This window comes from Salvelinus alpinus, chromosome 15 (assembly GCF_045679555.1).
Source record: "Salvelinus alpinus chromosome 15, SLU_Salpinus.1, whole genome shotgun sequence".
NCBI classification, from domain to species: Eukaryota; Metazoa; Chordata; class Actinopteri; order Salmoniformes; family Salmonidae; genus Salvelinus; species Salvelinus alpinus.
In genome coordinates this window covers 32,912,347-32,934,839 of record NC_092100.1, presented here as the reverse complement: position 1 = coordinate 32,934,839, position 22,493 = coordinate 32,912,347, and the positions used below count along the sequence as shown (strand labels likewise).

Below are 22,493 nucleotides of genomic sequence, written 5' to 3'. Positions count from 1 at the left end.
AAATCATGTCACCACAGGTGGACTCCAATCAAGTTGTAGAAACATCTCAAGGATGATCAATGGAAACAGGATGCACCTGAGCTCAATTTCGAGTCTCATAGCAAAGGGTCTGAATACTGATGTATTTGTATTTATTATGGATCCCCATGTAAATAAGGTATTTCTGTTTTTAATTTTTAATACATTTGCAAAAATGTCTAAATACCTGTTTTCGCTTTGTCATTATGGGGCATTGTGTGTAGATTGATGAGGAAAATGTTTATTTAATCAATTTTAGAATAAGGCTGTAACGTAACACAATGTGGAAAAAGTCAAGGGGTCTGAATACTTTCCGAATGCACTGTATCGCACAATGCAAAAGTCACCCCCTGAACAAGCAGCTATACGAACCTCATTGCTGATCTGTGCAGGGATACTAGCAAACTCTGGGTTGGAGGCAAATGTGGATAGATTCTCTACAGCCTCGATGAGTGGAGTTGTAGCAACACGGCACCTGTCTCTGTTCTCCTCTGAGAAGTCACCATCCAAGGCCTGGAAGAAAATAACAGGACATGCCCTAAGCCCCCCATACTCAACTGGTGGACCAGATCCAGACCCAGAACGGGGTCAATACGGGACGCAGGTCTGGGAAAATGTTAAAATAATTTTAACTAGGTCAGGCTTTGACCCCGGTATCATATAAACACACATAAGACATGGAAGAATGGGTAGAATTGCAGGAAATTAGCTTTAAATGAGAAAAATATATCTCTGCTCATTGCAAAATGTGTAGAATTGCGAGAAATTAGCTTTAAAGTTGCAAAATGTTCTCTCTGCCAACAAGAGGGGTGTGAACAGTTTGGGGTCACATGGGTTACGAGGTGGGGGTTTGTTACTATGCCGATAAATGTAATTACCCATCTGGACCTTTGCCACCTAGGAAATTTGTGTCACCGGACCTTCTCAAATAGTACTTGAGTACCCCTGCCCTAAGCCAACACCCCAATGCAGATACACAAAATACATATTTCTTCATTACTAATGATATAACTATTTAAAACAGAGAACATTAATTAATCTAGTGTTGCTGAAGGTACAGAGGACAAGAATCCCATTTATGTGTGGACCATGGCAGAGAGTACACATACCTTTATAGTTTTGACAAGGTTGGCCGTGGTGTTTGCAACTTCTTTGGCAGACTGAACAAAGTGTCTCCTGGCCACAGGGTTGGATGTCTTGGACGAGGCCAGGCGGCAGGCATTGCAAAGAGCTGAGGTATGCTTGGCTACAATTGTTGCTGCGGACAGAACCTAACAAACAGCCAAACACACAAACAAACGACAAACAAAGCAGTATAAACATGTGACATTTCTCTAACGAGGCATATGGTGAGAAGACGTTTGATGTTACGTTGATGTTCAAATTTACCAAGTAACTATTCGTATAATAGACTAAATATGTCAACAAATGTCCCTGTATGTGTCCCACTACATCGGTCTTCTCACCTGAGAAGGGCTGCTGGCAGGGTCCACCAGGTTTTGACAGGCCATCTGAATAGCCTGGTTGGCCCGGGCAAACTGGATGGGATCCACCAGCCCCTCATGACCCGATTGGCTGTTTGGATCAGACACACCCACCAGGTAGGAGGCCTGCAGTGTGGAGAGAAGGAGAAAGAGAAAAGAGGAATGCCACATAGCTTTTCTTTTCTGCTAAGGAGAAATATTATATTATTAAACATGAACAGAGGGTGAGAGGAATGCTCATTGCTTAGTTTCTGCTTTAGAGAGACAGCTAGCTGCTGCTATTAAACATGAACAGCGGGTGAGAGGAATGCTCATGGCTTAGTTTCTGCTTTAGAGAGACAGCTAGCTGCTGTTATTAAACATGAACAGAGGGTGAGAGGAATGCTCATGGCTTAGTTTCTGCTTTAGAGAGACAGCTAGCTGCTGTTATTAAACATGAACAGCGGGTGAGAGGAATGCTCATGGCTTAGTTTCTGCTTTAGAGAGACAGCTAGCTGCTGTTATTAAACATGAACAGCGGGTGAGAGGAATGCTCATGGCTTAGTTTCTGCTTTAGAAACAGCTAGCTGCTGTTATTAAACATGAACAGCGGGTGAGAGGAATGCTCATGGCTTAGTTTCTGCTTTAGAGAGACAGCTAGCTGCTGTTATTAAACATGAACAGCGGGTGAGAGGAATGCTCATGGCTTAGTTTCTGCTTTAGAGAGACAGCTAGCTGCTGTTATTAAACATGAACAGCGGGTGAGAGGAATGATCATGGCTTAGTTTCTGCTTTAGAAACAGCTAGCTGCTGTTATTAAACATGAACAGCGGGTGAGAGGAATGCTCATGGCTTAGTTTCTGATTTAGAGACAGCTAGCTGCTGTTATTAAACATGAACAGAGGGTGAGAGGAATGCTCATGGCTTAGTTTCTGCTTTAGAGAGACAGCTAGCTGCTGTTATTAAATATGAACAGCGGGTGAGAGGAATGCTCATGGCTTAGTTTCTGCTTTAGAGAGACAGCTAGCTGCTGTTATTAAACATGAACGGAGGTTTAGAGCTGATAGAGACTGTTGGTTGTGTGCCAGACCCAGGCCCAGGACTGATAGCAGGAAGGAGTGGGAGGGAGGATGGGAGCTCCAGGCAGTCCGTCAGTGCTAGGTTGGGATCTCACCTGTCCAGCCGCCTCCGTCAACCCACACAGGGCCTTGGACGCCACTCCCACGCAATGCCCAAACGCTGGCACGTCGCCCGTCTTACAGTGCTGGGAAATCCCCGCCATGGACTCTCCAAGAACCTGCACATGGAGAAATGGAAATAAACTGTAAGATTACCTCTTCAGCCGTCTATCACATTACATATCAATGCCATTTAAAGTCTATGGTGCATGTGATTGTTTTGTAAGGCTTCACCTTTGAGTTCTCCATGACACTCTCGATGCAGTCAAAGTAGGAGAGCTCACTGACAGGCTCACTGGGGTTGTCCAGCAATCCTCTCACAGCCTGTACACAGAGGGAGAGGGGCTCAACAATAAGGACAGCACAAACTACTTTACCAATCTGATAGCCAGTGTTGGGGCAGTAAAATGTATGCTATATGAAAAACAAGTCCAACTGTTTTTAATCTGACTATTTTGAAGCCATGTTAATCTTTAACTTATAGAGGGAAGTCATGTCGCCAAACATTATTACTTGGTCATTACTTGGAGAAGAAACCACAGATCTGTTAGTTACATAACAGTATCATTAGTGTTACTCAAGGGGAATAAATGAATGGCGACTGTCATTAAATGTTGAGCAGGCTCTGTTGATGGATGGATAAAGACAGAGACAGGTAACTATTTTCAGAGCGGGTGAAGAGGAGGGGACATGGGCTGAAGGGACTCAAGGCACAGAGGAAGTAAACGACTTGGTCATTATTTCCCATAGAGACAGAGCACTGCTGTGCATACAATAATGTCAACACAGAAACCCACAGCAACATGCATCTCATTCAGACATTAAATATCATCCCATTTCATCCATCATGAATGATATGTACTGGTAAAACATTGCTTTGTCAGAAAAAAAAAGGAAAAAAACATTTTACATCAAAACCCTTTATTTTGTCTAGACTGAAATAAACATTATCTAGCCTGAACATAAAAAGGTCTGTGTAGTGTTTGGTAAAAAGGCTACCTCCAGTTCTCTCAAAGCGTTGTCACACTCCTTCTGGCCCGGTGCCTGCTGGGTACACAGTGTGATGAGCTGGTTAATACTCTCTGTCACCGTTCTGAAACACAAGGGCAGCAGCACAGGGCTTTTTAGCTCTCACATCTCTTTCCACATGTACACACAGCACACACTCTCAGCCCTTTACTTTACACACGCATGGCAGAGCCCATTGCCCCTATCTCCCTGTGACAATCTAACACTGCACAGGAGTGTTGAGGCCGCGCTCAGCCTCAGTGATCACAGACAAGCTCCAGCCACAGCTTCCATCCATCTGCCGAATTAAAGAGAGGGAAGTCAGTCAGGCTAAAAGCCCAGTGCGGCCAGCTGCCTGCCATGTCTCCAGCAGGAGGGATTCTACCCTACTATCTCTGTCTATCTCTCAGCCTAGCAGCATGCTGTGAGGAGGGCCATACAACCACAGTCACAGCAGAGATGTTTCAGTACATGGGAATGTACCATGGGTGGCTTTGATTGGAACCTGGATCAGAATGGCTCTGAATATTGAGTATGTTTTTTATTCTAACTATCTAACTATAGCCACTCCTTACACTCTTACTTTGTGCAAACGTAGACCGTCCTTATACTCGCTAGCTTGTGACATCCTTACACAATGCCATTCAACTCCATATTGAGTGACCTCACCTTGCAGCAGCAGCTAACAGGTTCTTGGCATTTGCTGCTCCAGGATCCACTGACAGGGACTTGGCTGCCAGAAGGAGCTTGCTGGATGCCATGGAGATGTTCTTCAGGTTGCCAATCACTTCGATTTGGTCCTCTTGGCACTACAAAGACAACGTCACAATACAACTCAGCTGTTCCTTCAAGAAAAATTTGATGTCATTTTTTTTTGAGACACCTCTTTCCAGGAAAATGAAACTGTACTTATTGCCACACGGTCACACCGTCTATGCTCTCGAATGGCCTATGAAATTGACATCAGGTGAACCGTGTTCCCCAGCTCAGACAGCCAAATACCTTTCAACCGGATTAAGGCCTGTGTGTCATGCTACATCAACTGCACTCTCACACGATCTATCCAAATTAATTAGCAAAATAACCAGAACAAGATCATCAAAGATCTCCTTACGTCTGACTGTGTTAGTGCTCTCGGGGATAATCATGTACCTAAGTGAATTAGATGGAAAGGTCTAATTAACAAATACATCTAAATAGCTTAAGTGCTCAAGTGACAGAAAAATTTGAAATCACTCAACATTTGACTACCTCAGAGGCATTTTCATTTTTCCTATTTAACCTAAACTGTCTACCAACCGTATAATCAGGCATCGTAACATTTATCCACACTTATTTCACAGGGAGATGAATCAGATATATGGGGCTGTTGGGATCTTCTACAGTTAATGATACCTACTTGAGTGTGTCCGGCCATCTCAATGCCAGTGTCCAAGAACTCGTCAAAGTCCTCGCTGAATTTCCCAGAAGCCATGGCCAGCTGGCTGCTGGTACCCCGGGAGGAGTGGACCACGTCCCCTGCGGAGTGGTTGAGCTCAGCTGCAGTATGGTTTAGCTCACTCTGAGCCTCCTGGAAGGACTTACTGCATGTAGGGAGCTGGAGACACACAGAAGAGAAACAACTGTAGGCCTCAGTACTCCTTCTCACTATGAGTACATACTGTAAGCACTCATTATCAGTATAATTTGTAACATTAAAGGCCCAGTCAAGTCAACAACGTGAATGTCGGGGACTCCTGAGTGGCGCAGCGGTCTAAGGCACTACATCGCAGTGCTTGAGGTGTCCCTACAGACCCTGGTTCGATCCCAGGCTGTGTTGCAGCAGGCCGCGACCGGGAGACCCATGAGGCGGCGCACAATTAGCCTAGCATCGTCCGGGTTAGGGGAGGGTTTGGCCGGCTGGGATGTCTTTGTCCCAGTCGCATGCACGCTGACTTCGGTCGCCAGTTGTACGGTGTGTCCTCTGACACAATGGTGTGTCTGGCTAAGGGTTAAGAGTTAAGCGAACATGGCTCTTGACCTTCGCCTCTCCCGAGTCTGTACGGGAGTTGCAGCGATGTGACAAGACTGTCAATACCAATTGGATATCACAAAATATTTTTTTAAGTTTTAAAAATAAATAAACGTGATTGTCCTGTGTTTGAGGGGTTGGGTTAAATGCGGAAGACACATTTTGGTTGAATGCATTCAGTTGTGAATATATATTTCCACAATATGAGGTTGGAAGGAAAGGAAAGAGGAAAGCCCATAAAATTTTCAGAGACTCCAGTCGCCCAAGTCATAGACTGTTTTCTCTGCTACCACATGGCAAGCGGTACCGGAGCGCCAATTCTAGGACCAAAAGGCTCCTTAACAGCTTCTACCCCCAAGCCATAAGACTGCTGAACAATTAATCAAATGGCCACCGGACTATTTACATTGATACCCCCCCATTCGTTTTGTACACTGCTGTTACTCGCTGTTTATTATCTATGCATAGTCACTTCACCCCTACCTACATGTACAAATTATCTCAACTAACCTGCACCCCCGCACACTGACTCGGTACCCATACCCCCTGTACATAGCCTCGTTATGTTGTTATTGTGTTACTTTTTATTATCATTTACATTAGTTTATTTGGTCACTCTTTTCTTAACTCTTTCTTGAACTGCACTGTTGGTTAAGGGCTTGTAAGTAAGCATTTCACAGTAAGGTCTACACTTGTTGTATTCGGCGCATGTGACAAATAAAGTTTGATTTAAATAACACTGTGAAATTGTGAAAAATATGATAATGACCTTTTAGTTTAAGAGCATTTGAAAAGACCGCTTGACATTTAAGCCTGTTTTGCTGGGATGGTGTTCTGGCCTGCCTGATTAGTTAAAAGACCAATAAGAAAGACCGTTCCAAACCTCTCTGCCAATAACAGCTAGTTTTCAGTTTCCCCCTACCCACTCAGACCATTCCCAGACAGTCCTAGCAACATTTTTGCTTGAGAAATGTATCTTCGCTAAGAAGCTATTTTTGTTTCTTTTTGACCATTTTAATTAAAAACAATACTTGAAAACAGGCACTTAATTGTTACAGCGAAAAAAAAAAAAATGGCTGCAGATCATAATCCACATGTACAGATGATACAGATGACTAATGACTACAGTAATGAATAGAAAATGTGTGTTAAGGACAGCATTGCCATGCTCTTCTACAACCCCTTATATTTAAGATTGTGTATAAGACATCAACACTCCAAACTGCAGCCGTGCGCATCTGGCAGCAGGACTCACAGTGTCCACTAGCAGTTTCTTGCTGGCCTCTCCGATGCTCCTCAGGGCCATGTCCACATCCTTCTGGCCAGGCAGGCAGTTGACACAGTTATTCAGAGAGTGGGACACTGCCCTGGCCACCTGAAACACAGCACAGATAAGCCTGTCAGTATGCTGATATTACAGATTCTAACAATTTTCCACAGTACTTGAGCACAGCTATGAAAAGGAAAAACATCTCAAATGCAAATCAGCCTGCAAGCGGAGAACGACAATCCATGTCACTAATTTATGCTACTGTCACAGACATATGCCAACCAATATGTTTATCTCCCAAAGGGCCCTGCTGCAAATAAGCAGTTTTCCGGCAGCTAGCGTCCCTGTGAGAGGATTGCTAAGCAGGAGACAGAGGAAAGAAAATGGCAACACTTAAAGCAGATAATTGTTATGGAGAGTAGCAGTGTTTACAAATCGGTTATCAGCCAGAAAGCAGAGGAGAGGAAAGAGCCTGACAGAAAACACTGTGCTTGGAACACGAACCCAATTGTCTAGGAGTAAGATGTCAATACAGTCAGTCAGCAAGTTCCTCACCTGTGCTAGCCTTTGCTGACTCTCTGTGTCACCTGGGGAGACCAGGGCCTGGTGGGCCTCATGGATGAGCATGGCAGATCCCTCCATGACGTACTGGGCAGAATCCAACATGGCCGCCGCAGATTGGGGTTCCTTGGTGCTGGCCGCCACACCTCTGGCTGCCTGGGCCAATGTCCTCAAGGTCTGGGCCGTCTCCCTGGCAGCTACGCCTACACACAACAGACAGACAGACGTGGAAGGAAGTGGAAGTGTTGGAGTTGGAATAACAAAGCTAGTCCAGGAAATAATGATGGAAAATCTGGTGTCAACGTCCCACTGTGCCTCATTATTGTTCTTTAAGATGGAGCTAAACAACCTACTCCGCCTCTGGCTAGCTACATCATGATTTATTCACTAGCCAAACTCCAAGCTGAATCCTACCTCATTTCAATCTCATTATCCCTTCACTAAATATGTCCTTACACAAAAATATGTACATACACACATTCAGGGGTGCAGCTTTAGTGCTCAGAATGAATAAAAATAGTTGTTGGTAATGTGTAACTGAACAGTAGGAACAGCACGGTGAGCCCAACCTAAAGCACCCCTGTTGTTAAAACAAATGAGTTAGATAGGAGAACGAGGCACCATGTGGGATTGGGGCTTTACTTATTACACACAAAGCAGAGATGAGGGAATGCAGCAAATCGCATCAAATTGCATTATCCAGCCGAGTGGAGCCCATTGCTGATGGAATGTTAAATCTAGTGAAAATAAGATGAATGAGAGAGAGAGAGAGTAGCACCCTGAGCCCCAGCTTGAAGCAGCCCAGCATGGGAGGGCAGGAGAAGCCATTGTTAGAACACACTATTCAAAAATGTGTCTTTATCAATTCTCCTGAGAGACTAAATGGAGCTACAATGGAGGCTAAAGAAAATGCCCGGCTTTGCAGCAGAACCCAATCGGGTTTATTCCTCCCTCATAGGCAATAGTGATAACATCAATAAATCAAGAAATGAATTACACTTGTGCATCTACTGGTGGAGGGAAAGTGAATGCCTGTCAGGGTTTCTGCTGCCTACTTTATCCTCTTTCACCCCACTTGGTAGAGCTTTACTGGGACCCTTTAGCTGATCGACACATAGTATTAGATGATATTAGGAACAGTTTGCACTATCTAACCAAAATCCCAGAAACGAATGAGTCTACACAGACACCCAATGAAGTCTGCCTTGAGTTTAGGTAAACATTTCTCTTGTACTGCTCAATCATTTGCAGTGCACTCTCTCTCTGTTTGAACTCCTACCTGTGTAGTGCTCATTGCCCTGGGCAGCACAGGTCAGCAGCTGAGCCATGGAGGAGCCAACAGCCTTGGAGGTACTACCCAGGTCCTGGGCACACTTCTCTAGCTGTAGGGACGACACATGAGCACAATGTCACGCCTTCTCACACATCTGCAGATTTGCTTTGCATGATTGGCGCAAATCACTGTATTCCAAATGCTCTATAATGGATTTGGTTATGCTAATGTTCTGACCGATTCCCCAGGAAGTGGTTTGAGCTGCCCATCGTGTGCAGCCATCCTGGCATCTTGAAGCTCACTCCTCAGAGTTTGGACAGCATTGAGGGCATAGTCTATCTCCAGTGGGCCACAGGCTTCATGGGCCTGCAGAAGCACACAGACACAAACCTTTCTCACACAGTCCAGAGGATGTCTGAGCTGTATGAAAACATGACCTTCAGTAGCTGTGGATAGGGGGTTAAAGGACTTACCTTTTGGGTGGCTGTTCGCAACTCAGCTAGGCAGGTGGCCAGGTTCTTGGCACATTGTCCAAGTTGCATGGCTGCAGCCTGGTCTGTCACTGTGGGGACGGTTGACTTTGCAGACGTCACCATCTTACTGCCAGGCTGTAGGAAGCTCTGGCTGGCCATGATGAGCGCTAGCTGGGAACTGAGCTCCTCTGGCTGGGCCTGGTTACTCCTCATCCCCTGGAGCAGCTGAGGGATGTGGTCTGCCACTGCCTACAAGTACACATATCATTTGATTAAACCAATGTAATGAAATCGGCAATATAAATGCTGCCAATATAGCAACCGGCTAGTGATAGTATTGGTTCAATACTGTACAAACGTAGGATCTTAATTTGATCACTCTTTAGTTGCTGAGAATTTTTCCGCAACGCATGAAATGCAGATGAGCTTCGTGATTTACATAAATTAACTGAAAACCCATACTAACACACAATTATATTAACAGTATTGCACTTTTCATGTAGCCTAATAGCTAATAGTCTAACCACCGATCAAGCAACATTATGGACTAAACGTTCAAATCCTGTTGCTTCAGGATTATTTTGCTATGACAATAAGTCAAATTAAGATCCTACATCTGTAGGTATTTCATCAGAGTGATCCAAGAGTGATCTTGTTTGCTGTGGGTCAATATTACTGTACCTTGCAGCTGTGTACTAGTTGTTGATGAGAGGCAGTGTTCTTATTGGATGCAGCAGCGTTCTGGGCAGCTGCGATGGTCTGAGTAGCAGCAGCTGCAGCCTGCTTGGCAGCAATCTGTTCCAGAAACAGAGAGATATATTGACAGAGGTTTATTGTGGGTAAATGGCTTACATCAGATAAATAGATGAGGGTAGTGTACTACTTGTATACAGTATCAGATTGAGCTTCTCAGAAAGATCAAACTAAATAGGGGCGGTCACAAACTAAGCTAAAGAGTTATTTCAGAATTTCCCAGTGGACATCGCCACCTGACAAAAAAGAAAGACTTTTTGTGGAATCCAAGTCATTTAACCTTTCATACTACTGTATTTTGGGACGAGTACCACATTGTCTCAACATGCAATGTTGACAATTCATAAAATACATAAGCACTGTATAATACGTGTTGTCTACTTCCATTAATCCACACAGAGGTGACTTCCTTTGAAGTGTAAACAAAATGGAACGTGGCAAGAGGAAAGACATTCCAAGTTTTGTGGGCAGAAGGATGGAGGATGAAACAAGAACCTGAACAACAATGCTTTCTTTGTCCTGGGGAAAACAGACAGACAGCACAACGTAAAACGCAAGAGGAGAGGATGGAGATGAGTGGTGGAGACAGAGAGAGAGCGAGAGAGCGAGAGAGAGCACAGCATGCTGGGAAGAATACAACACAAATGGCCATGTGTTGAAACCTAAACAGATATAAAGCTTTAGGTGATCAGTAGGAGAGATTTCAGCCATATGAATGGGCAGGTGGAGGTGTACTCTCAGTTAATCTAAACCCATTACATTCTAAATGGTTTTTATTATCTCTGTATCCTGTTTGGGGTGTAACTCATTACTATTACAGGCTACAGAGACCGAGAGAGAGATGTGCATCTATGATAACAAACTGATTCCAGCCTTGGGTTAGTGAGCAGTGGAAGCTCCAAATGACTGAAGTGAGGGTCTTGTCATTAGGGACTGATAAATACTAATGGCTAAACCCAAATCTTTACACTACGATTAACTCATTCACACAACTAATGGACTTCACATCTTCTGCTGCAGGATAATAAATAATGTAGAGAATATGCTAAATATGCCTCATTTGTGCAAATTAATTCAAAATTATTTCAGCCTTTTGCTATGCACTTCCCAAGGCTTGGGGGGAGATCCATCCATCTTCACATAGATCTAGGTAGTTCTATCTGACACAGTCTCCTCTTTAATGGTGTGTCATGGTGTTGGATGGACTTCTGGGGTTTGTGAGGAAGGACAAATGCTGATTGCTACAAAACTACAGCAGGACAGGGTCTCAATGGTAGCACAAAGGGTACAATGTGCTGTCATTGTCTCTCCAACCACCTCCAGCCTGTTGACCAGCTTCTTTTTGATGGCGTTTTGAGCTGCAGCGTTCGTGGCAACGCGTAACCCCTCTGCAGCTTCTCTCAGCCTCTGCTGCTGGTCCTCATTTTCTGGGTACGCTGCAGCCCCCTGTTCACAGACATGCACACACAGACATACACACATGCACGCAGGCAGAAATGAGAGAGGGTTTGATATTCCCTTTGTCACTGCAGAACTACGATTGTATTTAGTGGTGTTTAGTTGCTTGCAAGCAAAAACACCACTAAATACAATCGTAGTTCTGCAGTGGCAAAGGGAATATCAAAACCTCTCTCATAGTCTCAGTGGCACTCTAAACATTTCCCCAACACTGTGACTGTATATTAAATGCAGAGGCATTAGGCTCTGTCTGTTTTCTGACAGTTTCCAAGGAAACCGTCAGTGCAAGATTCCCATTTCTTCTTTGTAACGGCAGTGGATTCGTGATGAATGTGTCACACGTTTCACTTGCCTGGCGTTTTCACATTGATAATATCCTGCTCATTTATACTTGTCTACAGCGCCATGGGCTTATTAAGAACCATTGGTGCTGCCCTTTCATTATTTCAGCTCTAAAGAGACGCAATGGCTCAGACTACAGCAGGAATATCTCATTTCCATCAAATGATAAAAGTAGACTTCTAGTTTTAGTTGCAGACATGACACTAATGATAATACACTAATATGACATATCGTAAACTAAATGGCATATTATAATCCTAGGGAGGATTAGTGTAAGTACAGTGTAGTGGTCGTCCGTCTTAGTACCTTAGCAGCTTCTACCATCCTGGCCGTGGCATCAGCCAGTAGTTTAGCTGCTGCTAGCAGCTTCTTTGAGTTGTCCACGTCAACCTCAGCCTCAGCGTCTGACCTCATGGCATTGACAAGGTCCGACGTGGCCTGAGCCAGCACCCTGGCCTGACGCACCATCTCCCCTACACACGGTCACAGAGAAAGAGAGCGATCAGAGAGAAAAGAGAGAGACATCAATACCTCCCCACTGTGCTATCACCACAGAAACATGGCCTAGATTATTCTCTGAAAGCTGATCCCTCATTGGGCCTCACACAATACACTACACGGCTTCCTTTTCACCTTCTGGTATCGTACTCACAGTATCACAGCAGTTTCCTTTTGGCATTCTCCACTCTGGTTATAAAAAAATATACGTCTTTATTCCTTCACAAAAATGCACAGAAAAGGACTAGAAAGCTGCTATAGTGCTGTTTAGAAGCTACCATATTTCCCCAGTCAGTCTATAAAAAACTTGCCTACAGCTAGAAATAACTAGAGAGAAGACTATAAAACACATGACATCTAGGCTACTTTACATCCCAGTATTTACAGACAAAATGGTCAGTGAAATGGGACTGTTAAGGATACTTGGCTGAATTTCTGCAATTTCTTCTTACAATAATTTATGAAAGTCAGAGTGTTAAAGGGATACTTCGGGACTTTGGCAATGAGGCCCTTTATCTACTTACCCAGCAGATACCATAGACTTCCAGTCATTGCGCTAACGCTAGGTAGCACTGGCTTACGAAACTACCTCTAACTTCCGTCATAATGGACACAGAAACATACAAATGATATCCACAAGTTCAGCTGACTGGTGAAGTAGATAAAGGGCCTCATGGCCAAAATCTCGAAGTATCCCTTTAGCCCTCCAAAAATGTTCAGGTCATATGTTTTCTTTTAAGTTTCAAAGCCCCATTGAACAGTGATTGAGACCAGATTTGAAGCTCTGTAGTGGTTTTCAATGACATGTTTTCTACAACCCCTTGAGGATTGGCTGGGGTTAGGAATTCTTCAGACTCATCGGCGAACCATAACAAATACTTCAGGCTTTGAAAATGTTTCAACAGCAGGGTTTTGAAGGTCAGTTAATATAAACCATAACCTGACAACATCTTTGGTCCCACTCTATCAAAATACATGGGAACAACCTCAGTGAAAGTCTTGAGAAAAATAGACAAGAAACACAGGCTAGATACTGGTACCTACTTCAGTGATAATTCTTACTTACTAAGTCCTTGGATAATAGCTAGCTAAAGTTTTTAAACTCAAACTGCTTGATGCCAGAACTGACCAGGAATGTGAAAATACTTGCAAGATTAATCAAGAGTGAAAGGTTCTCTCACCATAACCACCAAAATAGTTATCAACCACTTCCCTTCCCTCCACACTACACCAGTGTCTCCACTCATCACCCCTCCCCGCCCCTCCTAGAGCTCACCTGCGTCTCCCATGGAGGTGAAGATGCTCTCAGTGACGGTCATGATGGTGTCTGTGGCCTGGTCGTAACGTCCGATGGGCTCACCACAGCTGGCATAGTGGCGTACGTGCTGCAGCAGGTCACTGAGTGCCTGGCTCACTGTGTTGGCCGCGGCACCCACCTGCTTCAGCAGCTCACCTTCGTCTGTGGCCGCCAGACAGGCCTTGACACAGCTCTCCACCGAGCGGTCCACCAGCTTCCCTGCCTCAACCAGCTGCTCCTGGCACACCGGGGAACTGATGGTGGGGCTCACCACCTGGATGAACAAAGTCCAGGGTCAATCTCTAGTGGCCACTCTCAAAATACAACACATTCAGAGATGCTAGGCCTAGGGCAGTGGTCAACAACCTTTGAGTCAAGATCACTTTCTGAGTCAAAATGCAAGCCAAGATATATCACTCAGATAATTAAAAAAATAAAAAGCCTATGCAACAGTAACCTATTAAAAACAGTTCTGTAGCAATGAGGTTTGTGCAGTAGGCTATAGGCCCAATACATTATCACTACATATTGGCTATGGTTGAATTGCCCTGCCATTGCATTGCTGTTCTTCATAGACCATTTAAAAATTATATTTCAAAACTTATATGATCATATGATATGATTATATGATCACGCCTCTCAACATCACTCTGCTCTCCCTCCCTCCGCTGAAACTGATATTACTCGATATAAAAAAAGACCCAAGCTGCTAAGAACAACGTAAGCCTATGGATACACTTTCCTACTCATTCATTGCAGCGCTGGTTGTAGCACAACTTAAACAGTAACTCATAGGAACAGCAGCTTTTCTCTCTAGCCATGGTTGAAAAAGTTTAGAAATGTCACTGTCAACTTTGCTGTGAGCTTGAGGAAGCTGCAGACTGTAATCTGACATATCAGATTAGCCGGTGGTAGACCAATAGGTGCACTTGATTTGCTCTCCGGGCCCACGAGGAAGGCAGAATTAATTAACTTCAGACACATGAAATGGTTCAAAATGGGAACACTTCGCCTACCCGGTAGCTGAATTTGGTGCACCTACCACCAACAGCGCGAGACGAAATAGGAATGCAAGGCTTTATCGTTGGGCTTCTTAAAGAAATGTTTGGTGAGCAATTAGGAATGCTTTGGAGGTCGATCGCGATCAACCGGTTGTTGACCACTGGCCTCGGGACACATGTAGGTGTGTACAAGACTGATAATGCTATTCTTGACATAACTAATTTAGAATAGGGTATAGTCTGTGCTGGAAATCAAGAGATAGAACAAAAAGCCATTTCAGTTCAGTAAGCCAGCTCTTCTCCTATCACCAGTCCTTGTCCTGAGCTGTCCTCCATGGCTACAGGAGACAGGGGTGTGGGCGTCAGTTGAAGCAGTACCTTGGTGCAGGCCACCAACTGTGAAGTGGACAGGGCACACCGAGTAGCAGCTGCAATCACTTGGTTCTGCAGCACCGTGTCCTCTGCCACCTGGGCCACGTTCTTGGCCTTGAGAACCATCATGGCAGCTGCGTTGGCCACTGCTTTGGCCAGGCTCATCAGAATGTCCTGAAACACATTCATCACCGTCACTCACTGAGCCACAGCAGAGCTAAGAAAACGTGACTGGATGGACTGAATAAGGACATTTCCATTATGTGGTCTTAGATCTGGTAGCTATATAGCTGTATAGTCAGTATGCAGAAACAGTAGAAATACAGGCATTCTCTAGTGAGGGATTTACTGTCCACTAAATTACAATAGCTAAAGAAAAGAAAGCCTGATACCGTTATATAAGTGTGTGTGCAGCTTTAAACAGGAACTGGGAACATGCGTGTTTTCCTGTTTGGCAGCGGAACTATAGAAACAGTGAGTAAAGTGCAGTCCAACCTGGAACCTCTCGTCAGTCTCGCCCTCCCCCATGTGACGCAGCAGGTCCCCGCTGGCCTGGCCTATACTTCCTGCTGCAGTCAGCACCGTCTGTCTGGGCTGCATGGGAGAGGATGACATCACCACATTCACAACACTGACCCCACCGCGGCACCACAGACCAATCACAGCACTTGGCTGCTCTCAGACACAGTTCACATCCCAAATCAAAACAGCTCCCAGTGATTATATCTACAGGACACATAATTATTGTGTCCTTCAACTGTTTTAGAAAACATACTATAGAAACAGACTAGTGGATTTGTTAAAAAGGCAGTACACATCAATATATGAGAATAGAACAGATGTGATGGGTAGAACAGTGCTGTGTTGTGTCTGTACCTCTCCAGCCGCTGGCTCAACAGACCTGAGCAGGTCAGAGACGGCCCCTGTCAGGGTCCTGGCAGCTCCCATCAGGTTCTGCCCGCTGCCCACCTGGTCCTCCACCAGCGCTGCCAGCAGCTTCACCCCCCTAGACATCTCTGTCAGGTTGGAGGAGATGGTGGTGATGGCACAGCCCACCGCTGTGTAGTCTGTGTCTGTGGGGTCACCTAGGGAAGAGAGAAAGTCCTTGTTAACCATTTCCAGTGCCTTCTGCTCTACCTCTGACACAGTCTCTTCTCTCTCAGCCCAAACCACAATCAGCAACCTGGGTGGTGTTATAATACACACATCCGTGTCACTATCATAATGAAAACACATTGGATATGGTACAGCAAAGATAAGTACAGAGAAAGAGAGAAGTGATAGTTAATTGTGGAGAGGTAAAAGGTTCTACTGGATGATAACAGGGAGCCTCAGTGCCATCCAACAGATGTCTGGGAAAGATGAAAACTTATCGAACGGCTGGCAGGGAGCAGTGTGGAGCAGCATGGCACAGCTCCAGCCAGGAGGCAGGGAGAGGCTGCCAGCCAGTTCAGATTCAAGACAACACGCTAACTATTTATTCCATCAATGGAAAAATTTATTATGGCAAATGGTAAATGCTCCATTATGTAAAGGGAACTCAACGCCCCTCCACTCTGGGCGCTCCACATTGGCTAGGAAAATGTGTGTATTGATTCTATCCCTATGGGTTTTTGCCCTTGAAGATGAGCGCCTATTCTTTTTTTCTCTCAAGCTAGGACTAGAGGCCTTTTGTAAGAAAAGGATTCCAGTGCAAAAATAACAGAAAACTCAAAATGTCAGTAGGTAACCTCTTGCACTCACCTGCTGTAAGATTGACCACAGATGCCGTTCCGGCGGTTATGGCATCTACTTGAGAGTGGATTTCATGTTTGGACTCATCCACTTTGTTCTGAACCCAAACTCTGGACGCCTTTCAGGAGAGGGAGAAGGATGGGTATTGGCTTTCATCACAGTGGGAGATTTTCAACCCAGATAAACTTTACTATCAGTGATTAAAGGACTAGGGCTTCTTCACAACTCCTACAGCTTTTGAAGCACCAGTCTCGAGCTTTAAAGTACATCTTCCATATTTACAATCAATTTCCACCACCTAATTACACGTGGAACATGGGAGTTCAAATGGACTTTAAAAAAACTCTGAGTATCTCTACACTTAGCAAATCAACACAGAGGGAAAACGCCAAAATTGCATCTTTAAAAAAAATACATTCAATGGGATTAATAATTTAATATATTTTCCAAAAACATGCATGGACCAAAACATTCTGAGTGTTGGAAAAGTTTTGAATGGTGAGATTTAGTGGCTGTTGTGTATAAAGGGGGATTAGTCTAGTAAATGCGAGGTGGGAACTCACCATGTCCTGGCCCAGTGGAGGCAGGTTATCTACCTCTCCCAGATCAGCCTGGGCCTGCTGCACCGCCTGCATACTGGTGTTAATGGTCCCCATCAGGGCCTGCTGGGCCAAGCTCTGACAATACATACAGTTGAAGTCGGAAGTTTACATACACCTTAGCCAAATACATTTAAACTCAGTTTTTCACAATTCCTGACATTTAATCCTAGTAAAAATTCCCTGTCTTAGGTCAGTTAGGATCACCACTTTATTTTAAGAATGTGAAATGAGAGAATGATTTATTTCAGCTTTTATTTCTTTCATCACAGTCCCAGTGGGTCTGAAGTGTACATACACTCAATTAGTATTTGGTAGCATTCACTTTAAATTGTTTAACTTGGGTCAAACGTTTCAGGTAGCCTTTCACAAGCTTCCCACAATAAGTTGGGTGAATTTTGGCCCATTCCTCCTGACAGAGCTGATGTAACTTAGTCAGGTTTGTAGGCCTCCTTACACGCACACGCTTTTTCAGTTCTGCCCACACATTTTATATAGGATTGAGGTCAGGGCTTTGTGATGGCCACTCCAATTCCTTGACTTTGCTGTCCTTAAGCCATTTTGCCACAACTTTGGAAGTATGCTTGGGGTCATTGTCCATTTGGAAGACCCATTTGCGACCAAGCTTTAACTTCTTGACTGATGTCTTGATGTTGCTTCAATATATCCACATCTTTTTCCTTCCTCATGATGCCATCTATTTTGTGAGGTGCACCAGTCCCTCCTGCAGCAAAGCAACTCAACAACATGATGCTGCCACCCCCGTGCTTCATGGTTGGGATGGTGTTCTTCGGCTTGCAAGCCTCCCCCTTTTTCCTCTAAACATAACAATGGTCATTATGGCCACAGAGAGAGAGAGGGATGGAAAGAGCGATGGAAAGAGAGAGAAATTCGAACCTTTACAGGACAACCTCTGACAAGGTGTAAGTCGATGCTCAGTATTACCAAAACCATTATAGTGAGTTAGCGACGATAGGCACTGAAAGACATGAAAAGCGCTGTTTTCCTGCCCTTGTAAACAGATGCCACACTCACTATTGGTTAATTACTGCTTATTTTGAGAGGCAGCAATTATGTTCTGTGCTGAGAACAAAAACATGAGTCCATTGGCACCTAAACAGCAGGGAGTGATATGATGCCCAGTGTCTATCACAGCAGGATCCGCTATGAGACAAACAAGTTTCCAATAACAACCGGTGTCTGGATTCGGCGTAACAGGACAAGAGTCCATCTGTATTATGGAGTCTTTAGGGGCCACTCCAATTCCTTGACTTTGCTGTCCTTAAGCCATTTTGCCACAACTTTGGAAGTATGCTTGGGGTCACTGTCCATTTGGAAGACCCATTTGCGACCAAGCTTTAACTACTTGACTGATGTCTTGATGTTGCTTCAATATATCCACATCTTTTTCCTTCCTCATGATGCCATCTATTTTGTGAGGTGCACCAGTCCCTCCTGCAGCAAAGCAACTCAACAACATGATGCTGCCACCCCCGTGCTTCATGGTTGGGATGGTGTTCTTCGGCTTGCAAGCCTCCCCCTTTTTCCTCTAAACATAACAATGGTCATTATGGCCAAACAGTTATATTTTCGTTTCATCGGACCAGAGGACATTTCTCCAAAAAGTATGATCTTTGTCCCCATGTGCAGTTGCAAACTGTAGTCTGGCTTTTCTATGCCGGTTTTGGAGCAGAGGCTTCTTCCTTGCTGAGCGGCCTTTCAGGTTATGTCGATATAGGACTCGTTTTACTGTGGATATAGATACTTTTGTACCCGTTTCCTCCAGCACCTTCACAAGGTCCTTTGCTGTTGTTCTGGGATTGATTTGCACTATTCGCACCAACATACGATCATCTCTAGTAGACAGAACGCGTCTCCTTCCTGAGCGGTATGACGGCTGCGTGGTCCCATGGTGTTTATACTTGCGTACTATTGTTTGGACAGATGAAAGTGGTACCTTCAGGCATTTGGAAATTGCTCCCAAGGATGAACCAGACTTGTGGAGGTCTACAATTTATTTTCTGAGGTCTTGCCTGATTTCTTTTGATTTTCCCATTATGTCAAGCAAAGAGGCACTGAGTTTGAAGGTAAACCTTGAAATACATTCACAGGTACACCTTCAATTGACTCAAATTATGTCAATTAGCCTATCGGAAGCTTCTAAAGCCATGACATAATTTTCTGGAATTTGCCAAGCTGTTTAAAGGCACAGTCAACTTAGTGTATGTACACTTCTGACCATCTGGAATTGTGATACAGTGAATTATAAGTGAATTGTCTGTAAACAATTGTTGAAAAAACTACTTGTGTCATGCACAAAGTAGATGTCCTAACCTACTTGCCAAAACTATAGTTTGTTAACAAGACATTTGTGGAGTGGTTGAAAAACAAGTTTTAATTACTCTAATCTAAGCGCATGTAAACTTCCGACTTCAACTGTACACACAGAATGTACAGATTTTTATACACAAACACAAAGATCGTAGTTAGTGAAGTGTAAGCAAGGTTCTCTGCACATCACTGCTCCTACTGTGTGTCATTGGCATGGGTGCCAGGGGCATGCTCACCAGTGGGGGCATGTGTCCTCTGTGCATCTGCCCTGTGGTGATCTGCTGTTGGGCAGAGGGCATGGTGCCCATGTTGAAGGTGTTGTCAGGGCCGCCGATGGAACCAGAGCGGATGATACCTGGCAGTGCTACCGAACCATGCTCCACACGACCCACCCTGTTGAACTGCTGCTGTAAGATGGTGGACCTGGATGAGGGAAGGAGAGAGGGAGAGAGAGAGAGAGAGAGAGAGAGAGAGAGAGAGAGAGAGAGAGAGAGAGAGAGAGAGAGAGAGAGAGAGAGAGAGAGAGAGAGAGAGAGAGAGAGAGAGAGAGAGAGAGAGAGAGAGAGAGAGAGAGAGAGAGAGAGAGAGAGAGAGAGAGAGAGAGAGAGACAAACAGAGACACAGACAGAGAGAGAGAGGGATGGAAAGAGCGATGGAAAGAGAGAGAAATTCGAACCTTTACAGGACAACCTCTGACAAGGTGTAAGTCGATGCTCAGTATTACCAAAACCATTATAGTGAGTTAGCGACGATAGGCACTGAAAGACATGAAAAGCGCTGTTTTCCTGCCCTTGTAAACAGATGCCACACTCACTATTGGTTAATTACTGCTTATTTTGAGAGGCAGCAATTATGTTCTGTGCTGAGAACAAAAACATGAGTCCATTGGCACCTAAACAGCAGGGAGTGATATGATGCCCAGTGTCTATCACAGCAGGATCCGCTATGAGACAAACAAGTTTCCAATAACAACCGGTGTCTGGATTCGGCGTAACAGGACAAGAGTCCATCTGTATTGTGGAGTCTTTAGGGGTCTGGCTGCAGGCCAGGAGGAAAACTAGGCAACTGGGATCAAAAAAAATAAATGAGAAATACGTATTTTTTTTGCAGAATGGGGGTCCTGGAGTCTTTTTCTTATGGAGGTTAGGAATAATGAAAAGCTACCATTTCTTATTTAACTAGGCAAGTCAGTTAAGAACAAATTCATATTTTACAATGACGGCGTACCCTGGCCAAACCCTAACCCGGATGACACTGGGCCAATTGTGCGCCGCCCTAAGGGACTCCCAATCACGGCCAGTTGTGATACAGCCCGGGATCGAACCAGGGTCTGTAGTGACACCTCTAGCACTGAGATGCAGTGCCTTAGACCGTTGCGCCACTCGGGAGTACCAGGAGAGTTACTACATTCCTGAAGGAGAGGGACAGAGGGAATTCTAGGACAGTGTTTCAGAGAACACGTTAATCTCACATATACTATACAGTATGTTATAGGTAAATTCAGTTGAACTCCTTTTGTGTTCTTTTTCTCAGGGGTGTAATGCAGGGCAGGCAGAAATGTGATTATATGCCACCATTAAACTAAGGTTTACATTCACATGAGGAATGAGGAACTAGCCTGTAGTCTCTGAATATGGCTGGTCAGCATTCTCAACGTAAATAGGACTGCACCCTATTAAGACCATTTAGTATGTGCTTTATGAACCTTTCTTACTTCTTTGGAGAGACTGACTCCTCCAGCATGGTGGACTCCTCATCTCCCTCCAAGCCAAAACGATCCTTACTCTGCTTCTGTGGAAGGGAATATCAAAAGGTGTCATAATAAAGAAAATAAAGTACTTGGGAAGTGTCATTTCTGGTTTGGTCATTTCTAGTTTGTCTTGACTTACCTTTTTGAGGATGATGTCGATGTATCCTGCAATTAGCTGAGAGATCTGTTCCCCCTCTGTGGTCTGAACAGAGTAGTAACTCTCCTGGTACTCCCCAAAGTCCTGCAGGGTACAAGCAGATAGTCAGGAGAGATACTGAAGTTACAGCACAGGTCCACCTGGTGATACCTCTAGAAAATGGAGAAGTGTGTGTATGTCGTATGGGGAGTACAGCAGCTTTCTCAGAGGTCAAGGTTGAACCAGGGCCTTCTACTTTCACATGCCACAGCTCTTTGCCATGCTGTGCTCTAAGTTCAAAGTTTATTTCCATCCACACAAGCACAGAAAGATGTGGGAGTACTGAGAAAGAAGCTTTGAATGGACTAGAGGTATGTCAGCAATACCTTTACCATTCCTTCTCCTAATGAACAGACAAACTTTGACTCCCTTCCACTACGATTTTGCAGTCCTCAAAGAGCTGATTAAATATGAGAAATACACATTGTCAATATCAATATCACACACTTCAAAGGCTGCCTATGTGAGACAGGAAAGTAATATATCATTCAAATCAATGTTGGCAAATGCACCTTTGAGTATGTTGCACTTCTTATTAATCTTTAAATGCGTTATTCAGTCGAGTGAAGTCTGGCTTAATAAAGCGAGACGAAACAAAAAACAGCAATGTTGACAACAAACAAAATACTAAATTGAAAAAGCACTCAAATGAATAAAACATCCAAGTGCTTCACATTCTTCCAGTAAAATCACTTGTGTATATACACAGTCTAATACAGTGGGGAGAACAAGTATTTGATACACTGCCGATTTTGCAGGTTTTCCTACTTACAACGCATGTAGAGGTCTGTAATTTTTATCATAGGTACACTTCAACTGTGAGAGACGGAATCTAAAACAAAAATCCAGAAAATCACATTGTATAATTTTTAAGTAATTAATTTGCATTTTATTGCATGACATAAGT

The 22,493-nt window shown here is 44.3% G+C and overlaps 1 protein-coding gene across 6 annotated transcripts in view; it reads right to left on the bottom strand.

Annotated features, from left to right (window-relative positions):
• The window catches only part of LOC139539931 (talin-2-like), a 148,918-nt gene that overhangs the window by 37,822 nt on the left and 88,603 nt on the right, over positions 1–22,493 (bottom strand). For all 6 annotated transcript variants that reach the window (XM_071343344.1, XM_071343342.1, XM_071343347.1 and 3 more), the window contains 25 exons: positions 21,530–21,631; positions 21,355–21,431; positions 19,877–20,063; positions 17,274–17,387; positions 16,720–16,828; positions 15,853–16,061; positions 15,472–15,570; positions 14,983–15,150; positions 13,583–13,877; positions 12,115–12,281; positions 11,326–11,454; positions 9,937–10,050; positions 9,256–9,504; positions 9,020–9,148; positions 8,789–8,891; positions 7,504–7,712; positions 6,934–7,053; positions 5,067–5,264; positions 4,337–4,476; positions 3,659–3,752; positions 2,894–2,983; positions 2,656–2,778; positions 1,485–1,628; positions 1,128–1,289; positions 391–531 (listed from right to left, as the gene is read on the bottom strand). In XM_071343344.1, coding sequence (XP_071199445.1) covers positions 391–531; positions 1,128–1,289; positions 1,485–1,628; positions 2,656–2,778; positions 2,894–2,983; positions 3,659–3,752; positions 4,337–4,476; positions 5,067–5,264; positions 6,934–7,053; positions 7,504–7,712; positions 8,789–8,891; positions 9,020–9,148; positions 9,256–9,504; positions 9,937–10,050; positions 11,326–11,454; positions 12,115–12,281; positions 13,583–13,877; positions 14,983–15,150; positions 15,472–15,570; positions 15,853–16,061; positions 16,720–16,828; positions 17,274–17,387; positions 19,877–20,063; positions 21,355–21,431; positions 21,530–21,631 — 3,672 coding nt within the window. The remainder of the gene's footprint in view (positions 1–390; positions 532–1,127; positions 1,290–1,484; positions 1,629–2,655; positions 2,779–2,893; positions 2,984–3,658; positions 3,753–4,336; positions 4,477–5,066; positions 5,265–6,933; positions 7,054–7,503; positions 7,713–8,788; positions 8,892–9,019; positions 9,149–9,255; positions 9,505–9,936; positions 10,051–11,325; positions 11,455–12,114; positions 12,282–13,582; positions 13,878–14,982; positions 15,151–15,471; positions 15,571–15,852; positions 16,062–16,719; positions 16,829–17,273; positions 17,388–19,876; positions 20,064–21,354; positions 21,432–21,529; positions 21,632–22,493) is intronic.